The sequence below is a fragment of the Salvelinus namaycush genome, chromosome 25 (assembly GCF_016432855.1).
Source record: "Salvelinus namaycush isolate Seneca chromosome 25, SaNama_1.0, whole genome shotgun sequence".
Lineage (NCBI taxonomy): Eukaryota > Metazoa > Chordata > Actinopteri > Salmoniformes > Salmonidae > Salvelinus > Salvelinus namaycush.
The window spans coordinates 23,833,004-23,858,307 of record NC_052331.1 but is presented as its reverse complement, the minus strand read 5'-3'; the positions used below and the strand labels follow the sequence as shown (position 1 = coordinate 23,858,307).

The following is a 25,304-nucleotide window of genomic DNA, read 5'->3' as shown; positions in this document are numbered from 1 at the left end:
CTTGGCTGTTAGTTCGCCTCCCTTCAAGACATGCAGGAATGCAGAAAAGCCTGAGCCCAAGCCAGTCAACCCCACACAGCCTTTCTGTTCTCAATAAGTCTTTTGAAATTAGCACAACAATAGCAGACCTTCCATCTGAGAGCCCACATACCGTTCTCAAGACGTGTGGACCTTCCCTGCCAGAGCAAACCCTCTGCCCCCTCCATCGCCCCAGTAAAAAGGGGGTGTGCGGCATATGATCAGAAATCAGAATTATTTACGGTAGATTGCACAAATTTTGAAAGTTTTCAGGTCAGGAGAGTTGATGGGATCACATCACAAGATCTTTGTAGATTGAATGGATATAAACTTGTCAACAAATGTATTACTCTGCCGAAATGTCACGTCAAAATGCTTCCATTCCAGCATGAAAAGCTGAAAAAGTCCTATTCTGTAAACTCACACACACACACACACATCATAGCCTTAAAAGCTTTGACATACCGGTAGGATTTTCAAATGCGTGCCTACCGACAGTACTTAGGCATCCCTGAACAGTGTCGGCAGTCAATCTATTTTGTGATCACACAGCAAAGACCTTGAAGTCGTCAGCCACTCAGCCTTATTAAAATACTCCAAACCAGAAGGTGCCAGTAGCGTTGCTTGGCAATACATGTCCGTGTGTGTCGTTTATTCCAAGATTAGCTAGCTAGCTGTGCTAATGTTGCTATTTTGTAGAAAGTCTTTGGTGATACTAGCCAGATGGCCACAGCTAGATAACTACCGAGCAAGATGACGAGGATGTTTTATTTTTAATTCACTTTACATAATCCCATACTGCCAGTGCCAGCCCATAGCTAAATGTTTAGCTAGCTAATGTTACCATATAGTTAGCTAGCACAACATACTGTTGCCAGATAGCTAGCTAAGGACACTGCACTAACTCTGAAGAAAATACAGGCAGCTGCTTCATGAAAACTAGCTCATTTATTGTGGCTCATCCGTGGATGTACGGAGAATAGCCCTCTTTATCCCTTTCTGTTGTCACTCCTGTTGGCTCCCCCACCTGGGGGTTCATGCTCTCTGATTGGCTCAAATTCAAGTTGTTGGCCACTGCTGAGCATTGCGATTCTACAAGTAGAAATGGTAGGTTCGTCGCTACCGGCTTGGCACACAGTAGCTACCGATTTTGTTTTAGCAAGAGAAGGAACAGCCTCCCACTGTGATTAAGAACCTATCGGCAGTCTATTGGCAGTGAGATTCTCTGTGTTTAATGCTTTACATATCAGTAATCTTCGTGACGCAACAACCTAAGGTTTCTGCTGACTTTATTAACCTCGTAACTACAAGGTCATAGGTGGAGTACCAAAAAAAAAAAAAAAAGTGGAAACGTTTTAATTCAAATACTCTTATATACACAAACAACAAAAAGGTGAGAATGCTTCCCATGCAGTGTTTAATAACCTGTAAATTATTTGGTGTTAACACAGGGAAGTACCAGCAATGTTACTGACTTTTCTCTAACAATGCAATTCAGTATCATATGTCACAAAACCTAGTCATTAAACACTGCCAATGGTGGCGGAATAGAATAACATGGTGGAAAAGTATTTCAAGGGTGTGAATGTATGTGAACACTATTATGTCCCTTGTAAAAACTAAACAACAAAATAGGCTATGTCCCTAGAAATCAAAAAAGAGATGAAAAAAGTGTTTGATAAATTAGACAGACACAGAGAAAGACAGACACACACAGCCTTCGAAAGGTATTCAGATCCCTTGACTTTATCCACATTTTGTTACATTACAGCCTTATTCTAAAATGGATTATATATATATATATATATATATATATATATATATATATATATATATATATATATATAAATCCTCAGCAATCTACACAAATTAATACATTTGTAAAAGTTTCTAAAAACCTGTTTTCGCTTTGTCATTATGGAGTACAAATAATAATAACAAAATATTCAGCCCTTTTGCTATGAGACTCGAAATTGAGCTCTGGTGCATCCTGTTTCCATTGATCATCCTTGAGGTGTTTCTACAACTTGATTGGAGTCCACCTGTGGTAAATTCAATTGATTGGACATGATTTGGAAAGGCACACACCTGTCTATATAAGGTCCCACAGTTGACAGTGCATGTCAGAGCAAAAACCAAGCCATGAGATCGAAGGAATTGTCCGTAGAGCTCCGAGACAGGGTTGTGTCGAGGCACAGATCTGGGGAAGGGTACCAAAACATTTCTGGGGCATTGAAGGTCCCCAAGAACACAGTCGCCTCCATCATTCTTAAAATGGCTAAACTGACCAATCGGGGGAGAAGGGCCTTGGTCAGGGAGGTGACCAAGAAACTGATGGTCAATCTGACAGAGCTCTAAAGTTCCTCTGAGGAGATCTTTCAAGAAGGACAACCATCTCTGCAGCACTCCACCAATCTGGCCTTTATGGTAGATTCGCTAGACGGAAGCCACTCCTCAGTAAAAGGCACATGACAGCCCGCTTGGCGTTTGCGAAAAGGCACCTAAAGACTCTCAGACCATGAGAAATATGATTCTTTGGTCTGATGAAACCAAGATTGAACTCTTTGGCCTGAATGCCAAGCATCATGTCTGGAGGAAACCTGACACCATACCTACGGTGAAGCAAGATGGTGGCAGCATCATGCTGTGGGGATGTTTTTCAGTGGCAGAGACTGGGAGACTAGTTAGGACCGAGGTTAAAGATGAACGAAATAAAGTACAGAGATATCCTTGATGAAAGACAGCGCAGGAGTGGCTTCGGGACAAGTCTCTGGATGTCCTTGAGTGGCCCAACCAGAACCTGGACTTGAACCTGATCGAACATGTCTGCAGAGACCTGAAAATAGCTGTGCAGCAACACTCCCCATTCAAAGTGACAGAGCTTAAGAAGATCTGCAGAGCAGAATGGGAGAAACTCCCCAAATACAGGTGTGCCAAGCGTCTTACCCAAGAATAATCAATGCTGTAATACTTAAATAAATGTAATATTTCATTTTTTATTTTTTATAAATTAGGAAACATTTCTAAAAAGCTGTTTTTGCTCTGTCATTATGGGGTTTTGTGTGTAGATTGACGAGGTAAAAAAACGATTTAATCAATTTTAGAATAAGGCTGTAACATAAAATGTGGAAAAAGTCAAGGGGTCTGAATACTTTCCGAAGGAACTGTATATATTACATATAAAACACATTAAATTGTTGGTCCCATGTTCCATGAGCTGAAGAAAATGACCCCAGAAATATTACATACACACAAAAAACTTACTTCTCTCCCATTTTGTACACAAATTTGTTAATATCCCTCTTAGTTAGCATTTCTCCTTTGCCAAGATAATCCATCCACCTGAAAGGTGTGGCATGTCAAGAAGCTGATTAAACAGCATGATCTTTACACAGGTGCACCTTGTGCTGGGGACATTAAAAAGGCCACACTAAAATGTGTAATTTTGTCACAACACAATGCCACAGATGTCTAAAGTTGTAGGGAACATTTCCATACCACAAGCAGTCTCCAACGTCGTTTTAGAGAATTTGGCAGTAGAATCAACCGGCCACACAACCGCAAACCATATGTATTGTTTTGTGTGGGCGAGATGTTTTCTGATGTCAATGTTGTGAACAGAGGGCCCCATGATGGTGGTGGGGTAATGGTATGGGCAGGCATAAGCTACAGACAACAAAAATTGCATTTTATCATGGCAATTTGAATGCACAGAGATACAGTGACAAGAGGCCCATTGTTATGCCATTGATCTGCCGCCATCACCTCATGTTTCAGTATGATAATGCACAGCCCCATGTCGCAAGGATCTGTACACAATTCTTGGTAGATGAAAATGTCCCAGTTCGTCCATGGCCTGCATATTCACCAGACATGTCAGCCATTGAGGATGTTTGGGATGCTCTGGATCGAGGTGTACGACAGCGTGTTCCAGTACCCGCAAATATCCAGCAACTTCGAACAGCCATTGAAGAGTGGGAAAACATTCCACAGGTCACAATCAACAGCCTGAAGGAGATTTGTCGTGGTGAAAACAGGTTTTCAAAGCCATGCTCCTACATTTTTTGTGATTAACAAATTCATATCTGTATTCCCAGTCATGTGAAATCCAGAGATTAGGGCCTAATGAATTTATTCCAATTGAATGATTTCCTTATATGAACTGTAACTCAGTAAAATCGTAGAAATTGTTCCATTTATATTTTTGTTCACTACATACACTACCGTTCAAAAGTTTGGGGTCACTTAGAAATGTCCTTGTTTTTGAAAGAAAAGCAATTATTTTGTCCATTAAAATAACATCAAATTGATCAGAAACGCAGTGTAGACACTGTTAATGTTGTAAATGAGTACTGTTTTTATGGAATATGTACAGAGGCCCATTATCAGCAACCATCACTCCTGTGTTCCAGTGGCACGTTGTGTTAGCTAATCCAAGTTCATCATTTTAAAAGGCTAATTGATCATTAGAAAACCCTTTTGCAATTATGTTAGCACAGCTGAAAACTGTTGTGGTGATTAAAGCAACAAAAAAACTGGCCTTTAGACTAGTTGAGTATGCACAACTGAGCAAGAGGACAAGTACATTAGTGTCTAGTTTGAGAAACAGACGCCTCAAGTTCTCAACTGGCAGCTTCATGAAATAGTACCCGCAAAACACCAGTTTCAACATCAACAGTGAAGAGGCGACTCCGGGATGCTGGCCTTCTAGGCAGAGTTCCTCTGTCAGTGTCTGTGTTCTTTTGCACATCTTAATATTTTCTTTTTATTGGCCAGTCTGAGATACGGCTTTTTCTTTGCAACTCCCGGAGTCACCTCTTCACTGTTGACATTGAGACTGGTGTTTTGCGGGTACTATTTCATGAAGCTGCCAGTTGAGGACCTGTGAGCCTGTAACGTAACAAAATGTGAAAAGGGGGTTTGAATATTTTCTGAATGCACCGTATACTACACGACCAAAGGTATTTGGACACCTGCATGTCGAACAACTCATTCCAAAATCATGGGCATTAATATGGAGTTGATCCTCCCTTTGCTGCTATAACAGCCTGCACTCTTCTGGGAAGGCTTTCAACTAGATGTTGGAACATTACTGTGGAGACTTGCTTCCATTTAGCCAGAAGAGCATTAGTGAGGTCGGGCGCTGATGGTGGGCAATTAGGCCTGGCTTGCAGTCAGCATTCCAATTCAACCTAAATGTGTTCAATGGGGTTAAGGTCAGGACTCTGTGCAGGCCAGTCAAGTTCTTCCAAATCGATCTTGACAAACCATTTCTGTACGGACCTTGCTTTGTTTACGGGGGCATTGTCATGTTGAAACAGGAAAGGTCCTTACCCAAACTGCTGCCACAAAGTTGGAAGCACAGAATCGTCTGGAATGTCATTGTATGTTGTATAGTTAAGATTTCCCTTCACTGAAACTAAGGGGCCTAGCCCGAACCATGAAAAACCGCCCAGACCATTATTCCTCCTCCACCAAACTTTACAGTTGGCACTATGCATTCGGGCAGGTAGCGTTCTCCTGGCATCCGCCAAAACCAGATTCAACCATCGAACTGCCAGATGGTGAAGCGTGATTCATCACTCCAGAGAATGCATTTCCACTGCTTCAGAGTCCAATGGCAGCGAGGTTTACACCACTCCAGCCGATGCTTGGCATTGCACATGGTGATCTTAGGCTTGTGTGCGGCTGCTCGGCCATGGAAACCCATTTCATGAAGCTCCCGACGAATAGTTGTTGTGCTGAAGTTGCTTCCAGAGGCAGTTTGGAACTCGGTAGTGAGTGCTGCAACTGAGGACAGTGAATTTTACGTGCTATGTGCTTCAGCACTCGGCGCTCCCGTTTTGTGGCCTACCACTTCGCGGCTGAGCCGTTGTTGCTCCTATACGTTTCCACTTCACAATAACAGCACTTAAAGTTTACTGAAACATCTGTAGCAGGGCTGAAATTTGACAGACTGACTTGTTGGAAAGGTGGTATCCTATGACAGTGTCACATTGAAAGTCACTGAGCTCTTCAGGCCATTCTACAGCCAATGTTTTTCTATGCCGATTGCATGGCTGTGTGCTCGATTTTATACACGTGTCAGCAATGGAAAAAAATTATAGCTGAATCCACTCATTTGAAGGGGTCTCCATATACTTTTATATTATATAAAGCTCTATTACGTTTATCTCTCTCAACACCATACTTTGTAAACAAAGTGAAATAATGGACAATATCTAAGGAGGAAGACTTTCCATTAATCTCAAAGTTTCCTCCTCTCTTTTTTGTTTGCTTTACATGTCAATCAAAATGATTGTTGAATGCCCATAGAATCTCAGCATTGGCCTGAAACCTAGCATTGGGAGCACTTTTGTCAAAGCAGACTATAGATTAACATATAAATAACCCTCTCTCCCACATTTTAGGGCAGGACAGAGAACATTAAGAGGGTCATGAGAATGACTAACTCCCACAGTTACAGGGCCGGTGTCTCAAATGGCACCCTATTCCTTTATATACTGAATACTTTTGACCAGGGCTCTGGTCAAAGTGCACTATATAGGGGATAGTGTGCCATTTGGGAGGCAACCCATGTCCGTCCTCATACCTCTACCCATCAGCTGCTGTCACAATACAACCAGCCCAATGACCCCTTCCCTATTCCCACTGACCCCCAGCCCAACCCAGCCCCGCACCCCTCCAGCCAGCAGCTGCACCCCCGCAGATTCCCTCAGTGAATGCCCTGGCTGGGAAAAGCCCACGTCAAGGCACTGGGGTCAGTCATGCTACTCAGACCATGTCAGATGGATGGATAGAGGTTAGACACTGGGTGCTTTGTCTCCGTCTATACATTCTCTAAGACACCTACACCACAGAACATCTCCCGTCCTACGGACGCCAGCAGTAGAGCATCTCCACAAACCGGCATAAATGAAATGAAACCCTCAGGAAAACCGATACAAGACATTTAACATAGTTGTCAGTCCATTCTGTTATTACTGCAAGGTTACCCTATGCTAATAACTTGTCATTTTGTTCCCTTTGGGAGCTTATAGCAGTTTCTCACACACCAGGCTGGAAGAGGGCAGCAGCAGTCCACAGACTCATCATCAGAGAATTAAGTTATTTCAGTTGATAATAACACTCCCTACTGCAGCTATGTCATATTTTCTAAAAAGCTCTGCCGTGGTTATGTAACGGACGCTGCTAGCAGTTCTTTTTAATTCACCCCACCCCACCGATGCCTGTGCTATTGTTCTTCATACTTGCAGACTACTCCTTTGTCGCAGAGTGTGTATTACGAACTCAAAGAGGGATACGTAGATGGAGATCAAATCACCATCACCCATATCAGGAATTTAAACGTTTCTCTATGGTCCTGAGCCAAGTGGAATTATTGTTGCACCAGTTAGTAATGTTCAGATGAGTCTGTATGCATTTAAAAACCTATAAGAAGTCCTCAAACATAAGAGAATACTGCTAACTGCATACATATCATCTATGTATGCAGTGGGGCGGCAGGTAGCCTAGTGGTTAGAGCGTTGGACTAGTAAACCGAAAGGTTGCAAGATCGAATCCCCGAGCTGACAAGGTAAAAAGCTGTCGTTCTGCCCCTGAACAAGGCAGTTAACCCACTGTTCCTAGGCCTTCATTGAAAATAAGAATTTGTTCTAATTGACTTGCCTAGTTAAATAAAAGGTAAAATAAAAAAATAACATTTATTTATATCAAGGCGGAAGGCTTCCATCTAAACTAAAAAAAGAAACGTACTCTCACTCAACTGCGTTTACTTTCAGCAAACTGAACATGTGTAAATATTTGTATGAACATAAGATTCAACAACTGAGACATAAACTGAACAAGTTACACAGACATGTTACTAACAGAAATTGAATAATGTGTCCCTGAACAAAGGGGGGGTCAAAATCAAAAATAACAGTCAGTATCTGGTGTGGCCAACAGCTGCATTAAGTACTGCAGTGCATCTCCTCCTCATTGACTGCACCAGATTTGCCAGTTCTTGCTGTGAGATGTTACCTCACTCTTCCACCAAGGCACCTGCAAGTTCCCAGACATTTCTAGGGGGAAAGACCCAGCCCTCACCCTCCAATCCAACAGGTCCCAGACGTGCTCAATGGGATTGAGATCCGGGCTCTTCGCTGGCCATGGCAGAACACTGACATTCCTGTCTTGCAGGATATCACACACAGAACGAGCAGTATGGCTGGTGGCATTGTCATGCTGGAGGGTCATGTCAGGATGAGCCTGCAGGAAGGGTACCACATGAGGGAGGAGGATGTCTTCCCTGTAACGCACAGCGTTGAGATTGCCTGCAATGACAACAAGCTCAGTCCGATGATGCTGTGACACACTGCCCACAGACCATGAAGGACCCTCCACCTCCAAATCGATCCCGCTCCATAGTACAGGCCTCGGTGTAACGCTCTTTCCTTCAACGATAAACGCGAATCCGCGATTCGTCAGTGAAGAGCATCTTTTGCCAGTCCTGTCTGGTCCAGCGATGGTGGGTTTGTGCCCATAGCCGACGTTGTTGCCGGTGATGTCTGGTGAGGACCTGCCTTACAACAGGACTACAAGCCCTCAGTCCAGCCTCTCTCAGCCTATTGCGGACAGTCTGAGCACTGATGGAGGGATTGTGCGTTCCTGGTGTAACTCGTACAGTTGTTGTTGCCATCCTGTACCTGTCCCGCAGGTGTGATGTTCGGATGTACCGATCCTGTGCAGGTGTTGTTACACGTGGTCTGCCACTGTGAGGACGATCAGCTGTCCATCCTGTCTCCCTGTAGCGCTGTCTTAGGCGTCTCACAGTACGGACATTGCAATTTATTGCCCTGGCCACATCTGCAGTCCTCATGCCTCCTTGCAGCATGCCTAAGGCACATTCACGCAGATGAGCAGGGACCGTGGGCATCTTTCATTTGGTGTTTTTCAGAGTCAGTAGAAAAGCCTCTTTAGGGTCCTAAGTTTTCATAACTGTGACCTTAATTGCCTACCGTCTGTAAGCTGTTAGTGTTAACGATGGTTCCACAGGTGCATGTTCATTAATTGTTTATGGTTCATTGAACAAGCATGGGAAACAGTGTTTAAACCCTTTACAATGAAGATCTGTGAAGTTATTTCGATTTTTACGAATTATCTTTGAAAGACAGGGTCCTGAAAAAGGGACGTTTATTTTTTTGCTGAGTTCATAATGAACTTACTCTGTGCAGCATATCCTCTCATTAATGCTAACAGAAAATGAATCCCTTAAATAAAACATTGGGATGCAGATATTTTTCTATTTAACCAGTCAAGTCAGTTAAGAACAAATTCTTATTTACAACGACGGCCTACCCGGCCAAACCCGGACGACGCTGGGCCAATTGTGCGCCTCCCTATGGGGCTCCCAATCACAGCCAGATGTGATACAGTTTGGATTCGAACCAAGGACTATCTCTTGCACTGAGATGCTGCGCCACTCGGGAGCCCGAATGGCACTAACTATTTAGTGAACTACTTTTGACCAGTGCCCAGTAGTGCAGTAAATAGAGAATACGGTGCCATGTGGGAGACATCCAACGTTTCCCTGTCCCATTAGTCAGTGCATTGTGTAACAGATTGGTAACTGCAGAGGCTCCTCTCCTTTCTAGTCTGTGGTGTGTCTTACCTAGCATGGAGGCGCCCTCTGCCTGGAACTCAGGGAACTGTCCATCTGAAGGGACACTGACTGTCCTACGCAGGCTCCTGCCCTTCGATGACTCTGTAGGACCATCAACCACCTCACCTGTCATCTGAGAATCGCACAGAGGGGGAGACAGGAGGCACAGTTAGTAGGGTCCGTGCTATCCGGGATCCTTGGGACATCCCTACTCCATTGAAGTGGAAATTTAAAATAGCTAAGGTAAGGGTTAGGGTTATGGGTAGGGGCATTCCAATGATTCCGAATAGCACTGACCCTATTAATAGGGCATCATCAGCAAATAATGTTTTTCTGTAGTGTTTATACTGAAACCGTAATAGTTTTCACAGTAGCTTAGGAACATTATCAGCCTGGGAAATATAGGACATTTAGGTCTGATCTTTAATTTATATTTTTTTCTGCACACACAGAAGCCGGGATTGATTTTTAGAGATGCAAGGTGGAGCACCCTACAATGCACACCTTCCATTGTCCCTCAAAGTGTGTGCGTGCGTTCCGTGCGTTGGGGTAGTATTAGGAGGAACTTCACTCACCTCTTCCTCCTTGTTGAGCAGGATGAGCTGGCTATCAGTCAGGATGCAGTACTTCCTCTCCCACATACTGGTCTCGGAGTAGGGTGACTGGCCGCAGGAAAAGCGGTGTGTGGGTGGTCCCTTCACATCTGCACAGAGGGGACAAGAGTGACACTTCAGAAGAACGAAGCAGGACAGAAGATCCCACGGTAAATTAGGAAAATGTGTTAAACAAGGAACAGTTTATATTGAACATTTCTCTTAACTCTTGAAACTTTATACACCACCTTTCGTATGCAATGATAGGAAGCCATAGGGAAGTGAACTGCTTTTTGCTTATGCCTCATTATGACTGATAAAAGTCAGCTGCCTAACCAAAAATAGATCCTCACGAGACACAGCTGTATTGTTGATCCCACTGACACAGAGAGGAATCAGCTTTAGGTAGGAAAATGAATTAACATCAACTCTGTTGAGCCCAGAGAAAATAAGGTGACGTCAACACAGCTCGTCTGTAGAGGGCAGAGTTGTCCTCTGCTAAGCACCAAACAATGGATTTTCACTCCACTGCATGTTATTGAAAATATCTTCAATTACATCAGATATAGTTTGTACATATTGAATTAGAATAAAAGGGGGAGAAAATATGATTAAAAACAACTACATTATCCACTGACATGCAAAACTGGGGAAGGTGAATCCCTTACCTTGTCATAAAACATAGCCTACTGTAACTAATCACATAACAAATATTGCTTTTAAAAAACAAACAAACACCAGTGATGTATGTGGCATTGAATTCCCTTGCCCAATAAATAATCATCATACTTGAAACCAAGCTTGATAGCCTACCTAATCTTGCAAAATAATTATATAAAAGTATGTGACATTACAAAGTGCACTGCCTTGTGTCCATTAAACTGCCTCACTGCTCCTCCAGGATGTCTGGTGTAGGATGTGACCTTTTCCTACTGGTGAGATGCTTCCGTCCCAAATGGCACACTATTCCCTATATAGTGCACTACTTTTAACTAGGGCCCATGGTGAACTATATAGGGAATAGGGTGCCTTTGCGGGGTGGGGGGGTGCATTGGTACAGAGTAGTTAGGAAGAAAGCAGATCGGATAGGTGATTAAAAATGGATATCTGGGTGGTGCATTGGTACAGAGTAGTTAGGAAGAAAGCAGATTGCATAGGTCATGCCCACATGTCACTGAGCATTAGTAGAAAGTGCTATAGGTGCCCTTCAGGCTCAATCAATCTCCATGGACTAACAAGGTTGAGTCCAAAGGAGGCACTATTCCCAGAGGTTTATTTACTATGCCGAAAGCAAGTCAGTCAATGATCGGGGTCCCAAATGGCACCCTATGCTGTTTCACAATCAATGTATTCATTGTTTATGTACAACATATGGGTAGCTGAGCTCCAGTAAGAAACTGTGTGCCAGTTGGCTAATTGACTGGGGTGGAGTGAGTGAACAGCTCAGCTCCTTCTGAATCCCTCCAATTTCCCATACAAAGATTACAGACGACGGGAACAAAATAATCCGGTGCAATTTATTACTCATCATTTCCGACACTGAAATACAGGGACTTAAAGTTCTTTTGAAAAAGAGAATCAACTAAGCTTGAGTGTCATCACTGGAAAGTCTATCATTAATCTTCAATGCTGAGAAGAATATAACTTTTTCCCATCCTATGATAGCACTGTACTGTGGAATGTAGACTACACAGAGATGTAGGTGCAGAGTTAACAGATATATTTCTGGATGCATGTGAAAAATAAACCACAAAGCTTCACTGCCTAAACACCCAAGAGAACGGAAACTTCTCACACCTGCTACTGTTCAAATGTAGCTAGCTACCATGTGAAATTGCCACATTTCTCAGGGGAATTCAAGGCCACAAAATGGACTCTCCGAAGTAGGTGTAAAAATCGAATTGGAGTTTGTCTGTGTTTCTGAGAAATCCCAACTACCACGTCCACAGAAACCCATACACTTATCACTAACTAATTACCAACAGTGTTTATTGAAGAGGAACAGGAACGATGTGTATACCTCCAACTGAACAGATTACTTCAAATCTGTGCAACAAAAAAAAACGAAGGAAGATGAGACATTTAGGCTAGTCAGAAGGCTGCTTATACAAGTACATCTGGTCTCAGGGAGGGTACGCCACTGGCTATTCCCCTTACATAACTCCTCCATGCTCAGCTGCAGAAGCTTGTTTGTCTGGTTGGTTTAAGAACATTTGCTATCTAACCGTCATCATCCCATTCTCAGGGCTGAGGTCTTTGAAAAGAGGCAGGGCAGGTCCTTCAGAGACAACTCAAACAGGTCTAATTTGATGAGCTTTCATTTGCACTCATATAGCTGTAGAATACCCAAGAAATATGCATGAATTAAGCAATGTCAATGTGAACAACACCAGTCAAACTGTAGGCTAGCAAAAAAAGATTTCAATTAAATGAAAAGGACCGCTTTCACAGACAAATACAGATTAGGCACTAAACCTAGTTCTGGACTAAAAAGCAAATTCAATGAAGAATCTCCACAGCATGCTTTTTAGTCCAGGACTAGTCTAATCTGTGTGCAGGAACAAGGCAAGAAGGCTTTAAAGCATTTGGGGTTTTATGAGGTGATTCGGACCTTGCACTTTTGTCGGGTGCAACAAAGCAGTTTATTCAATGACAGGACAGGAAACACTATGTCCCCCTCACTTAACATTCCCCCTGGAACAAACAGACAGAGGGCTTAAGGTCCTATATCTGTCTCGGGCACTTTGACAGCTACAGTTGTTAGAGCACTGAAAAGCATTAAAGGTCAAAGCCCCTGATTGTGTGTGTGTGTGTGTGTGTGTGTGTGTGTGTGTGTGTGTGTGTGTGTGTGTGTGTGTGTGTGTGTGGGGGGGGGGGGGGGGTGGACACACCAGCCACAGTAGGGGGCTCCAAAGCTTGAGGCGCTTGGTGCCAAATAATATGAGCCATGGTGAGCATGCCTCAGTCTGTGTGAATCACATTTGGCATGATGCAGCACTCTGCTACCACACAAAGCTGAGATTGCTGCTTGGGCTGTGAGAGAGTCAGGAGAAAAAAGACATGGGGATAATGAATCAGAACAGCTCCACAGCTCACAGGGAGGGAATCCTTTAGGTTATTGAGTAATGAGGCTGTCACTGTGTGGGTGTCCTGGAGTTGAGCCCCCACACGGTCGTATGCTTGTTTTGTGGCATATGGGTCTAAAAACAATTAGCAGTGAAGTCTTGCCAGCTGGAAGCTAAAGAACTTTGCCAGTTTGTGACCCGGCAGGGGTCAAAGCAAAGCACACAAATAGCAGCTACAGTGAGAGAAACGAAGTGCCCGTGTGTCTACTATACAGGTGTGAAAGACAGAAAGAGAATGAAATATGTGACTGGAACTAAGGCAACTGGCACTTCTGGCATCTATGAATACTCTGGTCAGGCATCAGCCAGGCAGATATGTCCAGCAGCAGGCCCTGACCAGGCCCGTTCCACATGGCCAGGGAAAAATCCAACCCTCCAGAAGCCTGTCTGGAATGTCTGGGAGCCAGGGTGAGGTTCTGCCACCTGTTCTGGATGGGGTTTCAGGGGCATGCTTTGGTTGCTAATCACTGCCAATATAGAATAGGTCCTCCTCCTAAAACACACACGTCTATTGTAATGCAGTCGTCATTACAAATATATGTATATAGGATCTTCAACTTCTACTTCCAGGCTCAAAACTAGAGAAAAGCTCAAGGGTAAATATGGTTCCTCAAAGAAAATAAAGTCCTTTCGGTTTTGATCTTAGCAGAAGTAGACTATAAGCCTATTGAATTTGCTTACTGTTGTGATTCAAAAACAGCGAAGTAGCAGCTGTTTGGCAATCATAAATACGGTGGTGATGTGAATATGCTGCCTAATTACCACAATGCTCACGCAGTGTTCTTTTCTTTCTGAGGGGGGAAACTTACCACTTGTTCAAAGATGTCAATAAAACAACGTCCTTTATCTCAAGGATGAATCACCACTCTGAATAACATAACAATTATAACATGGCACATAAAACTACATTTAAGACTACAACTTTGGGTAATCAATTTCCCTCACTTAATTCCCCCTGTGTTTGCCAGTTGCGTACACACCCAGAGCCCCTGCTGCATAGCACAACAGAGGATGTTTTGTGTCCGGCAACAAGTCTTTACCTCAAGCCCTACACAGACACATAGAACAACCTATACCTGTTCGTAAGCACTAGCCAGGTCACCATGGTAACCCGTAAATACAAGCAGCTCCTCCAATGACAATAGCCTGACATCCTTTATCCAGAAACCCTGGCCAACAGGTGGGGGGGGAAAGGAAAAGGGGGACAGAACTGAGGTAAAAGACAAACCAGACACAGACAGAGAGGGGTGTGATACTGAAACTGACATACTGAACTGTACACTCTCTGTCACTACTGAAAAAAAACTCACCACATCAAAATTGGGATATAACAATTCGGCTTTGGCGATATACCGTTTATATCGTATACAGGGTTATTTCAAAATACAGACAATATGACTTTCAATACCATTTAAAAAATATATATATATATTATAATTGTGCGGGGGTGCGTGCTATGCCATTGAAGTTAAGTATAGCTATAGGAAATCTAAGATGTGTCATGAATTATATCCAGCTCAGGGCTCCAGATATGCATTTGGCTTGGTAACTTGTTAACGAAGTGGCTAGATGTCAAGATCAAGCTTCTTGGTTACAGCAGATACATTCAATCCCCTCCTGGATCAAGATCCCTGTTGCCAATGTTTTTTTGTGCGCCCCTTGTTAGCACATATGCGGTAATACCGTATACCCCAGTATGGGACAGAAACAGTATGATGGTATGAAAATCGGGATATCGCCCAACACTAATAACAATAGGTGTATTTTTTAAATATATTTTTTAATCTTTATGTAACTAGGCAAGTCTGTTAAGAACAAATTCTGATGTACAATGATGGCCTAGGAACAGTGGGTTAACTGCCTTGTTCGGGGACAGAACGACAGAATTTTACCTTGTCAGCTCAGGGATTCGATCATGCAACCTTTTGGTTACTGGCCCAACACTCTAACCACTAGGCTACCTGCCACCCCTTCTCCTTAACTACCTAGGCTGAAACAGAGGCCTGTGTGTCCCAGCTGACAACAGCTAACTATTCAACAGCATCGCAAATTAGCAACCTTAATTGGCAGCTGGTGATTTAGGGGCTGAGCCTGACTGTCAAAAGAAGGAAATTACTGCAATTAACTGATTTGGAGCGTGATTGGAGCTCTGTCTTTATCGAATTGTGTGACATTCCAGCTGTAAACCATGTGGGACCACAGAGAGGAGGTGACTCAGGGGGTTTTGTTACACTTTCTTAGTATGGAGGGCTATCCGGAATCACAGTAAGGTGTTCTATCTCCCTCAGAGCAGCTGCTCCCTGAAGGGGGTAGGAAAACACTATACAAACGAGGGCTCTTAAATGGCACCCTATTCCCTCTGGTCAAAAGTAGTGGACTATATAGGGAATAGGGTGGCATTTGGGACACACCCTTTAACCTGCTGCTTTCCCCCAAAAAGAATAGGATAGGGCCCTAAATATCAATCATGCTTTATCTCTACGGCTCAGGTTACAGCAGACAGCAGCCTGGTTAACACAAGGCGAGAATATCTACTAGCTTCATGCAAATAATTTCCTTTTAGGGGACACAAGTGATTCAAGACTGAGCTTTGTGGCCTTTGTTCTTGCCACAAATCCACCACAGTCACTCATAGATAAGTAGAACCCAGTGCTAATCATCTATTACTTTGCAATAGTGCCGTTTTGGGTCACTTAGAAATGTCTTTGTCTTTGAAAGAAAAGCAATTTTTTTGTCCATTAATATATCAAAGAAATGACGCTGAAGAATATGGATGACGTTTTACATTCTCCCAACCAATTGTGCAATTTTGTAAATGTTTTGGCGTAACTTATTTTTTAACTTATTGTGTACATAATGCTGCCGTCTCTTATGACCGAAAATAACATCTGGACATCAGAAAAGCGATTACTCACCGCGGACTGGAAGAAACTTTTTCCTTAACCTCTCTTGGGCTAGGGGGCAGTATTTTGACATCCGGATGAAAAGCGTGCCCAAAGTAAACTCCCTGTTACTCAGGCCCAGAAGCTAAGATATGCATATAATTGGTAGTTTTGGATAGAAAACACTATAAAGTTTCTAAAACTGTTAAAATAATGTCTGTGAGTATAACAGAACTGATATGGCAGGCGAAACCCCAAGGACAAACCCTCCCCCCAAAAATGTTTTCAGCCTACCACTGTTTTCAATGGCTGTCACTTTTATTATAAGGCAAAAACCTCCCAGATTTCAGTTCCTAGGGCTTCCACTAGATGTCAACAGTCTTTAGAAAGAGTTTCAGGCTGGTTTTTGTAAACATGAGCTAGAAATTGTAGTTTTTCTAAGTGGCTCCCATTTTGGCTGTAGTGTTTCCATGCGCATGGAGGAAAGCGCGCTCTTTGGTATTTTTCTCCGGTAATGAACATACTATTCTTTGATTATAAACGTTGTTTGACTTGTTGCATTTTGAAGGAGGGAAACCTCGCGCTTCAGTCAATAATTATTATTGACTGAAGCGCGCCAGCTAAACTGAGTTTTTATGGATATAAAGAAGGACTTTATCGAACAAAAGGACCATTTGTGATGTAACTGGGACCTTTTGGAGTGCCAACAGAAGATCTTCAAAGGTAAGGCATTTATTATATCGCTATTTCTGACTTTCGTGGCGCACCTGCCTGGTTGAAAAATGTTTTTCATGGTTTTGTATGCGGGGCGCTGTCCTCAGATAATCGCATGGTGTGCTTTCGCCGTAAAGCCTTTTTTAAATCTGACAGGGGCTGGATTAACAAGAAGTTAAGCTTTATTTTGATGTATTACACATGTATTTTCATGAATGTTAAATATTTATATTTCTGTGGTTTGAATTTCGGCCTCTGCAATTTCACCGGATGTTGTCGAGGTGGGTTGCTAGCGGAACGCCTGCGCTAGAAAGGTTAACGAGTCCGACGAGAAGGATATCCTGCTTTCAATGGAACAGGCCCAGATCCACGCCTATTGCGTGAAGAAAAGACGCCTGAAATGGGGACGCAGATCGGGGAACCTTCTGAGAATCCGGAGGCGAGCGAGCAAACTCCCAATGTCTTCCATTTACCTTGCTAATGTGCAATTGTAACATCTTATGTTTCACCGAGACGTGGCTGAACAAAGAAACGGACAATATAAAGCTGGCAGGATTTTCCATGCACCGGCAGAACAGAGACACTACCTCTGGTAAGACGAGGGGTGGGAGTTTGTGTCTTCAATCATTTTCTTCTTTGATTATGGCCTTATAGAGTTGGTTGAGAGCGGTCTTATTGTCAGCTTCGCTTTGTGGTGGTAAATAGACGGCTACAAATAATACAGATGAGAACTCTCTTGGTAGATAGTGTGGACAGCTTATCATAAGGTACTCTACCTCAGGCGAGCAATACCTTGAAACTCTTCTTTAATATTAGTCAATAACAGCTGGTGCGTGATGTCTAATATTAAAGAAGAGTTTCAAGGTATTGCTCGCCTGAGGTAGAGTACCTTATGATAAGCTGTCCACACTATCTACCAAGAGAGTTCTCATCTGTATTATTTGTAGCCGTCTATTTACCACCACAAAGCGAAGCTGACAATAAGACCGCTCTCAACCAACTCTATAAGGCCATAATCAAAGAAGAAAATGCTCAGCCAGAAGCGTCGCTCCTAGTGGCCGGGGACTTTAATGCAGGCAAACTTAAATCAGTTTTACCAAATTTTTACCAGCATGTCACGTGCAACCAGAGATAAAACAAATCCTAGACTACCTTTACTCCACACACAGAGATGCATACAAAGCTCTCCCACACCCTCCATTTGGCAAATCTGACCATAATTCTATCCTCCTGATTCCTGCTAACAAGCAAAAACTAAAGCAGGAAGTACCAGTGACTCACTCAATATGGATGTGGTCAGATGATGCGGATGCTACACTACAGGACTGTTTTGCTAGCACAGACTGGAATATGTTCTGGGATTCATCCAATGGCATTGAGGAATACACCACCTCAGTCATCGGCTTCATCAATAAGTGCATCGATGACGTTGTCCCCACAGTGACTGTACGTACATATCCCAACCAGAAGCCATGGATTACAGGCAACATCCGCATCGAGCTAAAGGCTAGAGCTGCAGCTTTCAAGGAGGGGGAGACTAATCCGGGAGCTTATAAGAAATTCCGCAATGCCCTGAGACAAACCATCAAACAAGCAAAGTGTCAATACAGGATTAAGATTGAATCGTACTACACCGGCTCTGACGCTCGTCGGATGTGGCAGGGCTTGAAAACTATTACAGACTACAAAGGGAAACCCAGACGCGACCTGCCTAGTGACACGAGCCTACCAGACGAGCAAAATGCCTTTTGTGTTCGATTCGAGGCAAGCAACACTGAAGCATGCACGAGAGCACCAGCTGTTGTGGATGACTGTGTGATAACGCTCTCGGTAGCCGATGTGAACAAAACCTTTAAACAGGTTAACATTCACAAAGACCAGACGGATTACCAGGATGTGTATTCAAAGCATGCGCGGACCAACTCTCAAGTGTCTTCACTGACATTTTCAACCTCTCCCTGATCAAGTCTGTAATACTGACATGTTTCAAGCAGACCACCATAGTCCCTGTGCCCAAGGAAGTGAAGGTAACCTGCCTAAATGATTACCGCCCTGTGGCACTCACGTCAGTAGCCATGAAGTGCTTTGAAAGGCTGGTCATGGCTCACATCAACAGCATTCCCCTGGACACCCTAGACCCACTCCAATTCGCATACCGCCCCAACAGATCCACAGATGATGCAATCGCACTCCAAACTACCCGTTCTCACCTGAACAAAAGGAACACCGATGTGAGAATGCTGTTCATTGACTACAGCTCAGCGTTCAACACCATAGTGCCCACGAAGCTCATCACTAAGCTAAGGACTATGTGACTAAACACCTCCCTCTGCAACTGGATCCTGGACTTCCTGACGGGCTGCCCCCAGGTGGTAAGGGTAGTTAACAACACATCTGCCACGCTGATCCTTAACACTGGGGCTCCACAAGGGTGTGTACATAGTCCCCCCCTGTATTCCCTGTTAACCCACGATTGCGTAGCCAAACACGACTCCAACACCATCATTAAGTTTGCTGACGACACACAACAGTGGTAGGCCTGATCACCGACAACGATGAGACGGCCTATAGGGAGGAGGTCAGAGAACTGGCAGTGTGGTGCCAGGACAACAACCTCTCCGGCAATGCGAGCAAGACAAAGGCGCTGATCGTGGACTACAGGAAAAGGCGGGCCGAACAGACCCCCATTAACATCGACGGGGCTGTAGTGGAGTGGTTCGAGAGTTTCAAGTACCTTGGTGTCCACATCACCAAAGAACTATCATGGTCCAAACATACCAAGACAGTCGTGAAGAGGGCACAACAAAACCTTTTCCCCCTGAGGAGACTGAAAAAATTTGGCATGGGTCCCCAGATCCTCAAAAGGTTCTACAGCTGCACCATCGAGAGCATACTGAACGGTTGCATCACCGCCTGGTATGGCAACTGCTCGGCATCTGACCCTAAGGCACTACAGAGGGTAGTGCGAACGGCCCAGTACATCACTGGGGCCTAGCTTCCTGCTATCCAGGATTTATATAATAGGCGGTGTCAGAGGAAAGCCCATTAAATTGTCAGAGACTCCAGTCACCCAAGTTCTAGACTGTTTTCTCTGCTTCTGCATAGCAAGCGGTACCCGAGCGCCAAGTCTAGGACCAATTGGCTCCTCAACAGCATCTACCCCCAAGCCATTAGACTTAACAATTCATAAAAATCGCCACCGGACAATTTATATTGACCACCCCTCCTTGTACACTGATGCTACTCGCTGTTTGTTTGTTACCTATGCATAGTCACTTCACCCCCACCTATATGTACAGATTACATCAACGAGCCTGTATCCCTGCACACTGACTCGGTACCGGTGCCCCCTGTATATAGCCTCGTTATTGTTAGTGTTACTTTTTATAATTACTTTTTATTTTAGTCTACTTGGTAAATATTTTCCTCTTCTTGAACTGCACTGTTGGTTAAGGGCTTGTAAGTAAGCATTTTACGGTAAAGTCTACACTTGTTGTATTCGGCGCATGTGGCAAACAAAGTTTGATTTGATCAGAAATACAGTGTAGACATGGTTAATGTTGTAAATGACTATTGTGAGTGGAAACAGCTGATTTTTAATGGAATATCTACATAGGCCCATAATCAGCAACCATCACTCCTGTGTTCCAATGGCACGTTGTGTTAGCTAATCCAAGTTCATCATTTTAAAAGGTTAATTGATTATTCGAAATTCCTTTTTCAATTATGTTAGCACTGCTGAAAACTGTTGTTCTGATTAAAGAAGCAATAAAACTGGCATTCTTTAGACTAGTTGAGTATCTGGAGCATCAGCATTTGTGGGTTTCGATTACAGGCTCAAAATGGCCAGAAACAAATAACTTTCTTCTGAAACTCGTCAGTCTATTCTCGTTCTGAGAAATGAAAACTATTCCATGTGAGAAATTGCCAAGAAACTGAAGATCTGGTACAACGCTGTGTACCTCTCCCTTCACAGAACAGTGCAAACTGGCTCTAAACAGAATAGAAAGAGGAGTGGGAGGCCTCTGTGCACAACTAAGCAAGAGGACAAGTACATTAGTGTCTAGTTTGAGAAACAGATGCCTCACAAGTTCTCAACTGGCAGCTTCATTAAATAGTACCCGCAAAACACCAGTTTCAACATCAACAGTGGAGAGGAAACTCCGGGATGCTGGCCTTCTAGGCAGAGTTGCAAAGAAAAAGCCATATCTCAGACTGGCCAATAAAAAGAAAAGATTAAGATGGGCAAAAGAACAGACACTGGACAGAGGAACTCTGCCTAGAAGGCCAGCATCCCGGAGTTGCCTCTTCACTGTTGATATTAAGACTGGTGTTTTGCGGGTTCTATTTAATAAAGCTGCCAGTTGAGGACTTGAGGAGTCTGTTTCTAAAATCTGAAGAAATGGGTAAAAAAAAAAGCATTTCTAGATGTCCAAAAACATCTGTCACACTCAAAATAAATAATTTGTATCCAGTCTGTTTTTCAGTATTTTGTATTATAAATGCTAGTACAGGGCCATGCGGACCATCATTTTCACATTGACGATAGCAAAGGGACATTTGAGAGGTTCGAGAGGTATCGATTCTCGACAGAAAAAAACTTGTGTAAACTTGCGAAATTACCTCGAGGTCAGGCACAACATTCACCCCACAGTTGCCCGACTGAGCAGGGTAGTGTAGACAGAAATGTCTCGATCTCAACACTCCTCCAGTATAAGTGGTCATAGCAGAGCAATGTTCTTGAAACAGCTGAAATGTACAGACAATTTCCTTATATTTGAGACTTGTTTTGAGTTTTTACTTGAAATTGCAGTAACAGCCTGTTACATCTTGAAATTGTCGCAGTAGCTGCCAACTGCACTGAGCTACGTAAAACTTTGGAAGCCCATTCCCGCCTCCATAATACAAAATAAGAGGTAATATGCCCATCTACAGTTTTAGATATGCAAGTATAAATTTGGAGATAAGGAAGTGAAACTACACAAGTCAAAATGGTGAGATAGTAGATTATACAAATATGAAATGTTTTTTCATTTGTAACATTGTGGTGTGATTTCAGAGTTGGCAGCACAGGTCCCAGAGTGGTGGGGGGGGGGGAATTGTTTTTCTGGGGCCCAGAGTTCCTCCTGATCTGGTAGGCTAACCTAACCAGGTAAAACTCTGGGTATGAAATAGTAATAAATCAACTGTAATATGGGCTAAGATGGGACAACAGTACTTTGTCCCTCTTTTCAATGTTTTTGTGTCAATAATTAAAAGTGCTGGTGCAAATGCCAGCTCGCCACACATTTGCCAGCGGCCCTGCTATGTTGATCTCTGCAAAGTGGATAGATGGAAATCGCCTCACAATGCTACAAATGAAGAAACATAACCTACAGTGCCTTCAGAAAGTATTCACACCCGTTGACTTTTTCCACATTTTGATGTTTTACAGCCTGAATTTAAAAATGTATTAATTGAGATTTGGCCTACACAGAATACCCCACAATGACAAACTGGAATTATGTTTTTAGAAATGTTTACAAATGAATTACAATCAGAAATGTCTTGAGTCAATACGTATTCAATCCCTTTGTTATGGCAAGCCTAAATAAGTTCACAAGTAAAAATGTGCTTAACACGTCACATACAGTATATCACAAAAGTGAGTACACCCCTCACATTTTTGTAAATATTTGAGTATATCTTTTCATGTGACAACACTGAAGAAATGGCACTTTGCTACAATGTAAAGTAGTGAGTGTACAGCTTGTATAACAGTGTAAATTTGCTGTCCCCTCAAAATAACTCAACACACAGCCATTAATGTCTAAACCGCTGGCAACAAAAGTGAGTACACCCCTAAGTGAAAATGTCCAAATTGGGCCCAATTAGTAATTTTCCCTCCCCGGTGTCATGTGACTCGTTAGTGTTACAAGGTCTCAGGTGTGAATGGGGAGCAGGTGTGTTAAATTTGGTGTCATCTCCCTCATACTGACTGGTCACTGGAAGTTCAACATGGCACCTCATGGCAAAGAACTCTCTGAGGATCTGAAAAAAAGAATTGTTGCTCTACATAAAGATGGCCTGGGCTATAAGAAGATTGCCAAAACCCTGAAACTGAGCTGCAGCACGGTGGCCAAGACCATACAGCGGTTTAACTGGACAGGTTCCACTCAACAGGCCTCGCCATGGTCGACCAAAGAAGTTGAGTGCACGTGCTCAGCGTCATATCCAGAGGTTGTCTTTGGGACATAGATGTATGAATGCTGCCAGCATTGCTGCAGAGGTTGAAGGGGTGGGGGGTCAGCATGTCAGTGCTCAGACCATACGCCGTACACTGCATCAAATTGGTCTGCATGGCTGTCGTCCCAGAAGGAAGCCTCTTCTAAAGATGATACACAAGAAAGCCCGCAAACAGTTTGCTGAAGACAAGCAGACTAAGGACATGGATTACTGGAACCATGTCCTGTGGTCTGATGAGACCAAGATAAACTTATTTGGTTCAGATGGTGTCAAGCGTGTGTGGCGGCAACCAGGTGAGGAGTACAAAGACAAGTGTGTCTTGCCTACAGTCAAGCATGGTGGTGGGAGTGTCATGGTCTGGGGCTGCATGAGTGCTGCCGGCACTGGGGAGCTACAGTTCATTGAGGTAACCATGAATGCCAACATGTACTGTGACATACTGAAGCAGAGCATGATCCCCTCCCTTCGGAGACTGGGCCGCAGGGCAGTATTCCAACATGATAACGACCCCAAACACACCTCCAAGACGACCACTGCCTTGCTAAAGAAGCTGAGGGTAAAGGTGATGGACTGGCCAAGCATGTCTCCAGACCTAAACCCTATTGAGCATCTGTGGGGCTTCCTCAAACGGAAGGTGGAGGAGTGCAAGGTCTCTAACATCCACCAGCTCCGTGATGTCGTCATGGAGGAGTGGAAGAGGACTCCAGTGGCAACCTGTGAAGCTCTGGTGAACTCCATGCCCAAGAGGGTTAAGGCAGTGCTGGAAAATGATGGTGGCCACACAAAATATTGACACTTTGGGCCCAATTTGGACATTTTCACTTAGGGGTGTACTCACTTTTGTTTGCCAGCGGTTTAGACATTAATGGCTGTGTGTTGAGTTATTTTGAGGGGACAGCAAATGTACACTGTTATACAAGCTGTACACTCACTACTTTACATTGTAGCAAAGTGCCATTTCTTCAGTGTTGTCACATGAAAAGATATACTCAAATATGTACAAAAATGTGAGGGGTGTACTCACTTTTGTGATATACTGTAAGTTGCATGGACTCACTCTTTGCAATAATAGTGTTTAACATGATTCTGTCGAGCAGTGAATTTCAAACACAGATGCAACCACAAAAAACAGGGAGGTTTTTTCAATGTCTCGCAATGAAGGGCACCTATTGGTAGATGGGTAAAAAATAAAAAAAGTAGACATTGAATATACCTTTGAGAATAGTGAAGTTATTAATTACACACAAAGATACAGATGCATTCTTCCTAACTCAGTTGCCAGAGAGGAAAGAAACCACTGAGGGATTTCACCATGAGGCCAATGGTGACTGCAGAAAATGTGGCAAAGCAATTAACACTTTGTATCCAGGATAAAAAGTTGTGTGGGGTAAATCCAATACATTACTGAGTACCACTCTTCAAATTTTTACGCAAAGTGTTGGCTGCATCATGATATGGGTATGCTTGTAAATCGTTAAGGACTGGGGAGTTTTTCAGGATAAAAAATAAACGGAATGGATCAAAGCACAGGCAAAATCTTAGAGGAAAACCTGGTTCAGTCTGTTCATCTTCATAATCAAAAGTGACAGTCAGTATCTGGTGTGGCCACCAGCTGCATTAAGTACTGCAGTGCATCTCCTCCTCAAGAACTGCACCAGATTTGCCAGTTCTTGCTGTGAGATGTTACCCCAATCTTCCACCAAGGCACCTGCAAGTTCCCGGACATTTGTAGGGGGAATGGCCCAGCCCTCACCCTCTGATCCAACAGGTCCCAGACATGCTCAATGGGATTGAGATCCGGGCTCTTCGCTGGCCATGGCAGAACACTGACATTCCTGTCTTGCAGGAAATCACGCACAGAACGAGCAGTATGGCTGGTGGCATTGTCATGCTGGAGGGTCATGTCAGGATGAGCCTGCAGGAAAGGTACCACATGAGGGAGGAGGATGTCTTCCCTGTAACGCACAGCGTTGAGATTGCCTGCAATGACAACAAGCTCAGTCCGATGATGCTGTGACACACCGCCCCAGAACATGATGGACCCTCCACCTCCAAATCGATCCCGCTCCAGAGTACAGGCCTCGGTGTAACGCTCATTCCTTCG

At 43.6% G+C, this 25,304-nt stretch overlaps 1 protein-coding gene across 1 annotated transcript in view; it reads right to left on the bottom strand.

The window, feature by feature from the left end:
- rasal2 (RAS protein activator like 2) overlaps positions 1–25,304 on the bottom strand; it is a 109,181-nt gene that overhangs the window by 45,927 nt on the left and 37,950 nt on the right. Inside the window, exons 2-3 of the mRNA XM_038963971.1 lie at positions 10,237–10,364; positions 9,671–9,794 (exon numbers count right to left, since the gene is read on the bottom strand). Coding sequence (XP_038819899.1) covers positions 9,671–9,794; positions 10,237–10,364 — 252 coding nt within the window. The remainder of the gene's footprint in view (positions 1–9,670; positions 9,795–10,236; positions 10,365–25,304) is intronic.